The 9,794-nt window shown below is 34.8% G+C and overlaps 1 protein-coding gene across 2 annotated transcripts; it reads left to right on the top strand.

Moving 5' to 3' along the window:
- Positions 1 to 1,183: 1,183 nt before the first annotated feature.
- LOC135689565 (uncharacterized) lies at positions 1,184 to 8,945 on the top strand. 2 transcript variants are annotated; one of them, XM_065206822.2, is made up of 11 exons: positions 1,184 to 1,375; positions 1,720 to 1,857; positions 2,145 to 2,193; positions 2,393 to 2,440; positions 3,305 to 3,435; positions 3,744 to 3,815; positions 5,667 to 5,937; positions 6,321 to 6,501; positions 6,931 to 7,137; positions 7,712 to 7,757; positions 8,597 to 8,945. In XM_065206822.2, the coding sequence occupies exons 1-10, from the start codon at positions 1,328 to 1,330 to the stop codon at positions 7,734 to 7,736; spliced, it is 1,170 nt and encodes a 389-aa protein (XP_065062894.2). In that variant the 5' UTR covers positions 1,184 to 1,327; the 3' UTR covers positions 7,737 to 7,757; positions 8,597 to 8,945. The 2 variants fall into 2 exon arrangements, with proteins under 2 accessions (XP_065062894.2, XP_065062895.1); XM_065206823.2 differs by having other exon boundaries at positions 1,186 to 1,375; positions 5,844 to 5,937.
- Positions 8,946 to 9,794: the final 849 nt, after the last annotated feature.

The following is a 9,794-nucleotide window of genomic DNA, read 5'->3' as shown; positions in this document are numbered from 1 at the left end:
TTGTCTCATTTTTTGTTAGCTTTATCGTTTCAGCTCCTGCTGTTCGCTTTTAACATTCAAAAGGTTCTTGCGTTCGCAGGTGAAAGCTAAAAATTTCACCCTGAAAAACATAGTTGCTTGGAATGGAACGGAGCTAGAAACGGATATCAAGTTTTTATTCTGGAAGGCTCGTGTCCATGCAGGGACGCCTGACAACTGGGGTGATTGTCCTTTTGCCCGTATAATATTTAGCTAATTTCTCTATTTTTATGTTGTTTTGTCCTTTTGCTTTTCCCTTTGCCCTACAGCTTCCCTGGTGTGTCCTTGTCCATGATTTTCCAACTAGGATACAGAGTTAAATGGATTTCATTTGGAGGTAGGTATTCATGCTAAAATAATCTTGATTTTGTCCTTTTAAGCGGTATTTTCTTTGCTACTGAAAGTTCGGAACAATGGATCCACTTTCCAGCTGAATTGGTTCATGCGCCGTTCTAAAGGCAACCAACTCTATTTTAAACCAAGATTGGGGCCGGGCGAGGGGAAGTCACCTTGAGCCCTAAGCTTTCTGATAACTGCTTCCAACATGCAGTTCTTGGAATCGGAGATCTAAAGAGGAGATCTATACCACCCCGCTAGCTACGCCCCTGGCGAGAAGAAATGTATCCAGTGATGGTTCCAGCCGGAGCAATATTGAACGGTTACTAAAATTTGAGATTTCCCGAGCAATTTGTCGTTCTAACACTTACACAATTTGTCCAAAAAATGCGGTAAGAATCATTTGCAGTGACTCAAAATGGCATTCAACTTGATTCTGAACAACATAATCTGTGTTCAGTAGAGCTAGGTTATCGATGTAGTCGATAATATTTTTGATGAAACTATTGTATTCATCATTTTATATTCCATGTTGAGTAAAGTTTCATTATGACCTTTTAGCACAACGTCATTTATTCTCAAGCGATTTGTGCAGTTCATTTTTTATTCGGTCGGTCAGATACAATTTATGATTTAGAAAAGTTTGTGTTTACTTGGCAGAAATTATTTTCGAATTCTGTCGACAGATTGAAATTGGCTTCCCTGTAGTGTAATGTACCAATTTCTTTTTCCTGGAAACTACGAAGGAGAATGTTTATAAGGATTGTTTATTCCCACGTGATTTGACCAATCAAGACGTTGCATTGGACAGATAGTAGTCCACGTGATCCTGCATGTTAGCGTCCATTGTCAGTTGCAGAGATTTCGTTTCAAAGAGGGCGGACAAGTCGAGACCAGCTGACAGTAGCAACGGCTACCAGCACCATACCTAACTGGAGATTATAATATAAGGCAATCCAGCACTGGTTTCAAAATGCCTGGAAAGGCTATGAAATGCGTTGTCGAGATTGACGTCCATGTTGTAAGTCTGTGACAAATTTTGAGATGTTCTAATATGCATTTAGGCCAAATTAATTCATTGCCTCGATCAGCTGACATTGTTGCTTGTTTTTCTATCAGAGTTTGATTTTTTTTGTGAAATATTTTCAGTTTAAAAAATCAATATATTGCTTTACGTTGTTAGCTGTGACAAGATTCATGAATGAGGTTAAGGTATTTTTTTGACAAATTCTCTAACCCCCTATCCCCTCTTAGAAACGTGTCTGACAACCTGTTGCTAACGACGCGGATCATATCTTAGGTTTAAAAAAGTTATCGATTTTGATTTGAAAGTTTTTATCGAAACCCTTTCTTTTTGCATTCAAGGTTACCTGTCCTGGGACATTCTTGAAAGATTACGAGTATGTGTATCTTAATGTCGAGATGCTCGGGCTAGAGGCAAGAACGAAATCGGTACCACCCACCTTTCCACTGTTCTTCCATGAACGCTTAAAGTTTGAAAGGGTAAGAGCCAGCCGTTGTCTCTACAGTGCAAACCTTCTTTCCTTTGATGCATGCTGTTTGTTTGCAAGAGATTTCATAGAGAATGCACCATACTCGTTTATTTACAATTATCACACCTCATTGACAAACACATCTTCATTGATATTTCACGTGGCTCACAGTTGAATGATAAAATACATTGTTCCATTGCCGTGTGTATAACCCATTGTAAAACCAAGCTGACGTTTTTATTGCTATTATTTGATTATTGTTTTTTTGTATTGATTATCCCTGCATTTCTACTTTAGACATTTTATGACTGCACTGATCCGTCGTTGGTTGCAGCGTTACTGAAGGGTAAGCAATAAACAATTTCCTGTTATTTTCAATAGTATTTTCTTTTGATCAAATGCATTTTATTGTCATCTTTTATGGCTGGGTTTACAGAAGTGGATATTGACATGAAAAGTCCAAGTTCAACAAATTAAATTGCAATTAAGTGCGACTTCAAAGCATTTACTCCAGACAATGCTAATAATTTCTTGTTTTTAAACAGGTGAAGATGTCATCGTAGAACTTAGGCAACACACTGATTACATATCAGGTACAGATAATTTTCAAATGCTAAATGACTATCTTATTATTTTTTTGTGAGCTTTTTGATTGTGATTACCCAATAATTAATTAAAAGTGGTTTTCTAAAAAGTATCAAAGTTGTTCAGCAACTTGAGCTGGGATTTTTCATTCACAGATTTGGATGTCATAGATAAGAAAAAGGTTTTGTAAATCCTGCTTCTAATTATAGAATTTTAAGCCAACACAAGTATATTGTTAATAGATTTCATTGAAGAGACCTCAGCCATTATTAATCAGCTGTGGCTTCCAGCTGCCCACTAAAAACCTCAAAACAACAATTAAATGAATAAGAACTAATTCATATATTAACCAGGATACTTGAAAAAATCATATTCAGAACAGATCCACAACTCATTGATTCAACTTGTATTTTATCTTTGGAATTAAGAATTCCTTATTGAGTAATTTAGCAGAATTATTTCATCACCACAATGTATTCTTTAGCAAGAATACCATCTAATTGTGACTCAAGTGCCACAGTGTGACTCATGCACCACTTGCATCAATTAGCAGATAGGAGAGGACCCAATTGAGGGGCCTCCCAGTGCTTTTGAAATTTGCATGTTCGTCAGAAATTTAAAGAATTGTGTTGATTTTAGTAAATTATTTGGAACTGTTTGATTAGAATAGAGATCTTTGATTAAACTTCTTTTCTTTCTTTCAGAAACTATAGGCAATAGCTGCAGTTGATTTTACTGGAACCATAAAATTTAGAAGACACTAAAGCTGATAATTTGGAAATTAAATAAGATTATCCACTTGTACTTTTGAAGGCATTTTAATTTACTTGTAACAATTTTTTTCTCTACAATGAATTTAAATTATGTTGCAGATGGAAAGGTGATATCACATTGCAGTAGCAACACTCATGATTTCCTCTTCCCTGCAATTCCTCAATACTATGGACCCGGGAGAGAGATTCTTCTGTACAAAACTGCTAGGTTTAAGCCAATTAGAATCACTGTAAGTATCATTGATAAAACCAACTGTAATTGTTGGTTTATTTCTAAGACATTTTTATAAATTACTTTCATTATAAATTCCTACAAATCATTTAAGGTATTTGCAACAAATATTTTAGGATATACTTAGGTAGAAGAAAGAAGATCATGATTTGGTAGTTGCCTCAAAACTTAAAAATGTTTCACAATATATAATTTGCATTTGTATTCTTATATATCAAAGCCTTTGAATAAGTGACTTGAAATAAACATTATTTGAAGTTAAACTTTTACTGAAAGTTGAATTCACTTGGAAATTTTTCTAAACAGGGAGAGCCAGTAAAGATGGAATTTTCATCAAAGACTGCCATCAGTGAAATTTCAGATCTGTACAGCACATCTGTGAGTGGTATCCTACTTTTGTTATCTAAGCCTATTCTGCATACTCTGCAAAGTCATATGTTCTTATGGATGCCAGTAGCAACAACCTGATAATCTTGTGTATTCATCATAGCTGATTATCTGGCTATTCTACAACTTCCCTCTTCTTGATAACTGCTTTTTCTTATCTCTTTTCACGACCCTTTTGTTATTAAGAACAAAGAACTAATGTATGTAACATATTAGTCATTAGATCGGTATTCTTGTAAACAGTTATGATTCTCGTAAGATAAGAAAATATGTGTTTGTTTGCTACACATGTCAAAAAATCATGCAGATTTTTAGATTCAATTGCAACCTGTTTTTATTGCATTTGAATTATTAATGCTATTCAACTTACAATACTTGCCTTGTGTTACAAGGAACAACCTTGAAAGTAATCAGTCAACAAGCAATATCTGTTGATCTTTGAAGTTTGTCATAGGTCTACCGTATTTTAACAGGCAGGTAATTTGATTTTTAACCAGGCTTATCTGATTGCAGCCAGCAAAGTTAAGCTATTCAATATTTGGTGACAGATCAAATAGCCATTTGAATGTGAAAGGCTATCCAGGAATTAACTTATAGTTGCTAGTTAAATGAGATTTATTCTAAGATTTTTGTAATCCTGTCCAATAACTTTGTTCTTGTCTTTGCAAATGACACATGTACATAGGATCTAAGCAAGACCTGCGCCACCGAGGGGGCTGAGTTGGCCATGCCCCCCACTTTTTTGCGAAGCAAATAGTTTTAAAGCTGCAGTAAAAGGAGAAAGAATTCTTGGCCCCCCACTTTCAAATTCATGACGCGGGCCCTGCTGAGTAATTCAGTATTAACAAGGTTTTTACAGGTGATTATGAATGAATGGATTACTGATTTTCACAAACCAAAGCAACTGGCTCACTAACAAAAATATTACCCTGTTTCTGAGCTCTAGGATTGCTTTTTAGGATTTTTCAGAGTACCATCTGGGTTCCAAATAGTGTTTTTCTTTATACTACCGTGCAAAATGTTGTTATACAAAAGGATGTGGTTCAATAAACAATAAGTTTCTCTAAGTGTGTTAGAATCCCAGCAGACGTTATGCCAAATAATATTGCATTGGAAAATTAATATGATATAGGTTTTTTTCAGTTTGCAACTATTTGGTGTCATTGTACCATGTGCTTTTCACAGATTGCAGATTTGTTCGTTTATAACACAAAATGATGAAACAAACACAGGACACATTTCCATTTAAAAAGTCCAATTACCTCCTATAATCTTTGTTATTCGTGTGAATGTGTACAATGTGCCTTTCGTGACCAGGCTGTGCATTCTCTAAGCAAAACGAGCAATATCGGGTTATTGATACTTTATTTTTGAAGTAATCCGAAAATTCAAGTGAAGTTCGTCTCTGCAGCTGTATAAAAAAGGCGAGGACGGTTTTTATTCTGCAATTTTCCATGATAATCTCCAGCGCAAACTTTAATGCTCTCTTTGCCTGAAGTTTCCCATATCTCGCACACAGTCAGCTAAGATTTAAGTCGGCAAAAAGTGAAGTCTGCTGCATTAATCGTTGAATCAAAATCTTGCAGGCAGCTGCTTGTATAACGTTTCGAGGACTTGAAAGAGGACCCTTGAAAATGGTTATCGCATCATGTTTGTACCATCGCACTCTAAATTTTAAAGTAACTGCAATCGCTTAACTTTTCATCAATCTATATATTTTTAAAAGTGATCTAAGAATTATAACAACAAAGAAATGTAAACTAATATATTAATATAACATAAACCAAATCTATGGTAATCTATGGTAAAATTGTAATCCGTTTATTATCTGCTTTTCTGCAGGGAGCTTCACTGCGCCGATCAATAACTCGTTCTCGATCAGTGTCTCCTGTTAGACTTTCTCGCTCAATGTCATCTTCTGAACTGAAAACCGCAGATCATGATTCTAGTTTTCTTGTAAAGAGAAAAGACGATAAGAGTCTTCAAAATCGTGATTTCTCTTCTTTTATTCGCCCGAAGCCTCGTCGATCTAAGTCGCCTACGCGTACCAGAAGGGCAGTGTCGCCAAACGCATCATTTGGGCTTGGCAGCGCCACAGTAGAACCCTTACCGTGTATGTATTGATTATCTTTCGAAATTGGCTTCTTAATTTAATGAATTGTAACAGTTAAATTTCTTGAAACCCTATCAGAGTTATTTTTCTGGACATCGACTCGTTTAAGTCTTTGATATCGTTACTTTCCATGCAAGTTATAAACCAGAAGTGAGATTTTATTGCGTTTGTTGGAAACTATTGGTTGAAAAACCGTTGATTTTTAATTGGATACAGAAAAGGATTAAGCAAAGTATGAACAGATTTAATTATGCTTAGATCTCGATAAAACTTTAATTTGCTTTACAGACTTTCTTATACGTAGCCGTTATCCAAGTATAAGATTTCCTACTACGTAATTCTGACCTCCTAACTGTCTGACCTCTTTCAATATTTGTCTTTAGCCTGGAAATACTCAACCGATTTTCCATCGAGCACCCTCAGGTCAACTGCCAAACACACCCGCTCAAGAACAACTCCAATTCGATCAGCAAGTCCAACAAGGAGCCTGCGCTATGCTCTGGATGATCTGCATCTGAAGGACACCTTGCAACCATCGAAAACGTACGCGGATCCGGTGCTCAGGTAAAACCAAGTTTTTTGTATCAAAGTGACAAGGAAATGACGCTCATCGTTGCTTATGATTCCATTTGTCACTAAACCTATTTTTATACCAAATCTATGATTATACATATCCCAATGTATTATGTCTTCTCTCTATCAAGCTTTTATTCCAAGATGTTTTCACGTAGATAATCAATTGATAATCTTCTTATCTAGTTGAGATTTTGATAAAACCATTTTTAGGAGAGAACTTTAATAGTCATGATGTTAACGTTTGTTAACTCGAACTGTTTTTGCATTTCCCTTGAACCTTCCAAAATACGGTTCTATACTTGAAAACTTGAACATTCTTTAACTCGAACATTCTGTTGCATGTTTTGCCTGGTTGAAATATCATCAATCAACAGGCCTATTATTTTTTATGCTATCTTTTGAATCGTTTATTTGCAGATACAAAGCACGTTATTCCCCGAACTTAAAAGCAGCACTTGGTGCTTCAGACAGAATACAAAGAAGGGTTGAAGAGCTTGTGAAGAGAAAAGATTATTCTCTTGATTCTGATGAGAACCTAAGTGATGAGTCATTGGATGTTTTGAGGGATTCGCTTCGAGAGGAAAGAAAAGCATTGAGTGAGGCCATCAGAGAGGCAGATCGAGAGTATGTCCCATGTTTTGTTATTGCTTTATGAAAATGTGTTTCAGTGTTTTCTTTTTCTCCGTTTAATTTTGTATTATTGTGCTCTTGTTATTCTACGTTACTATGTTTGAATCTCGATTACATTCATCAATTAGCTCTCAAATCAGTCATGTTTTTCGTAGATTAAAGCATATATGATTTAAGAAATTAAAAAATGATAGAAACATTTTCCACGTTGTTTTTATTTTGGATTTATAACGTCTTTGAAGACGGTTTATGTGAGTGCATAAAATTGACTCTTGTTGATAATAATAAAAAAAGACTACGGTATTCATTCAAGACTTTGGCTATAATGCAATTAATTTGCCTGCTCAAAATTTAAAATATTTTGTTTACAAACTCTTCTCTCGATGATATTCTGGCGCTTTGTCACTTTTACCTGTAGTTTTTGTAATCATTAAATGTAAAGTGGTGTTGAATTTTTAATTGAATCAGCTGGAGACATAACTTCGAACGTATAAATGTTTTCTAAAAACTCAATGTGCATAGCCCCGCATAGCAGGTCCGATATTGAAAGCATAATTTTTTATTTCAGGGCGTTTTACCGCTCTGTTCGTTAACAAGAGCGTATGAAGTTTTTGGTGAGTTTCGTTAATCATTTACCTTTTTTTATTCAAAGCATGACATTCTTATGACATTTGCGTAATATCAACATAAATGGTGGCAGGGTGACTTTGCTGTAGTAGAGCTAACCTCGCTTTATTATATAAATATAGCCTCGATTACAATTATATATAGAGTTATATATAGTTGAACCATCAACCACCAATTCAGTCAATTACTCACTCATAACACAAGTCGTTGTCTTCATTTCGTGAGTTACTCTAAAGTAGCGGACTTTTGTCTCCGTTACAGTTTGTGGAGGAAGACAACGACTCGTGATGTGAGTAGGTAATTGACTGAATTGGAGGTTAATGGTTTAACTATATATATATACAAACGTAATCGAGGCTATAATTATATAACAAAGCGAGGTTAGTCCTACTACATTGCCCCCTCCCCCCCAAAAAAGAAATATTTGTCAAATGATTATCTTAGACCCTTGTTCATTTACACAGTGTGTGAAAAGCTACCTTGTGTCATTTCTGCTCATTCTGCAAACGCCCCCCCCCCCCCATTCCAAATCTGTATTTATTTGCTAATTATCTATCATGTGATTGCTTATTAATTTCTTCAAAGAAAGGTCTACTTCAATAGAACGCATCGAAGAAAGCAATATTCATTAGACTTCAGTAACACTCAATTTATATGCTCATACTCAAATTAAAAACACGGTACCTGCATAATTACTTTGGCAAAATATGTTTTTTATTTAAGATTATAGTTACCAGAATTTTCACGACATTTCTTTTCTTCATTTCCAATAACGTCACCCCCAACATTGAAATTTGCTAATGTCTGATGTTTTTTTCATTTTTAGGCGACGATAAGATGTATTGGTGTCTTGTAAAATTAAAACAAAGAAGAACATTTGTAATCCCTTTATAAATACAAGTTTATCGATAACTTTTAAAAGAAATAACTTTATGATATAGTGTAAAAGTATTCCTTGTTTAAGGGCCTTATCCAGATTCTGTAATTAGTAACATCTCCTGGCTGATATATTCAATTATTCAATTTACTTAGGGCTCTATGTCATGATTCCACTTAAAAACGATCATATATGATTGTTTTCATCTAAATTTAAAATTTTGTCTCACATATTGTAATCTTCTAGGTCAAATGCAGTGCATTTAATATTTTTTTATAATAATGTAAAGCGTGGTGCTTTTTTGTGTCATTGTACTTCCTTTTGTCAAAGTTTTGGGTTTGTTAGCAAAAATTAAATCTAATTTTTGGAGCTTGTATGTTGTAAAGCTTGTCTTTTTATAAAAAGTTTTAATGAAGTGACTGTTATCTGCACCGCAAAAAACATACCAGTTTGCGGGATAAACGGTACCCTCGACAAACTATTTTTATAGTATAAGGCCGAGGAAGGCAACTGTTGTTTTGAAAAAAACGTTTCTTGTAAATTACCAGAAACCACACCCTTATTCCCTAAAAAACAGTGTTTGTTTTTAAGATGGATATCATAGCTACTTTGAATGAATCCACGAGACCAAAAAACCTCTTAACGTTGCGTAAAAGAACATTGTTCGGATCAGGAGTGGGGGATGCAGTATGAAATTTTTGATTTTTTGCAAGACTAGCAAAGACTTTTTGCAGGCATTGTAGGCTGCACAGCAAATTTTGAATGATGTGCGAAACGCATCAATTTCTTTTATATTCAAAGTTCTCAAACGTGTTATTTTTTTATTGCTTTAAAATCGCGTTATTTACATTAAATGCGTTGCTCTTCCAAATATCAACATCCGCTAATAAAAACAGGTGCGGCAGCTGAAATGCCCTCTCTTCTTTCTAGTTCCTTGTCCAGTTCAATGAATTATCAATTGAAGCAATCTACGATGATGCAACAGCAAAATCTACAATGATGTTCAATAGATGTGATTATTTTGACCACAGAAATCTTGCAATAATTCCTGTTTCATATAATCTAATGCTTTCGTATAATCTAATGCTTTCGTATAATCTAATGCTTTCGTATAATCTAATGCTTTCGTATAATCTAATGTTTTCGT

Source organism: Rhopilema esculentum, chromosome 5 (genome assembly GCF_057945365.1).
Source record: "Rhopilema esculentum isolate cy_ngs chromosome 5, ASM5794536v1, whole genome shotgun sequence".
Classification (NCBI taxonomy): domain Eukaryota; kingdom Metazoa; phylum Cnidaria; class Scyphozoa; order Rhizostomeae; family Rhizostomatidae; genus Rhopilema; species Rhopilema esculentum.
This window is presented reverse-complemented; position numbering and strand designations above follow the sequence as displayed.

Excerpts from the sequence above, each read along its gene's own strand:
- LOC135689565 (XM_065206822.2), top strand. The coding sequence starts at position 1,328 with ATGCCTGGAAAGGCTATGAAATGCGTTGTCGAGATTGACGTCCATGTT. Across the intron at positions 3,436-3,743 it reads TTAAGCCAATTAGAATCACT|GGAGAGCCAGTAAAGATGGA; the intron begins GTAAGTATCATT and ends TTTTCTAAACAG. Across the intron at positions 5,938-6,320 it reads CACAGTAGAACCCTTACCGT|CCTGGAAATACTCAACCGAT; the intron begins GTATGTATTGAT and ends ATTTGTCTTTAG.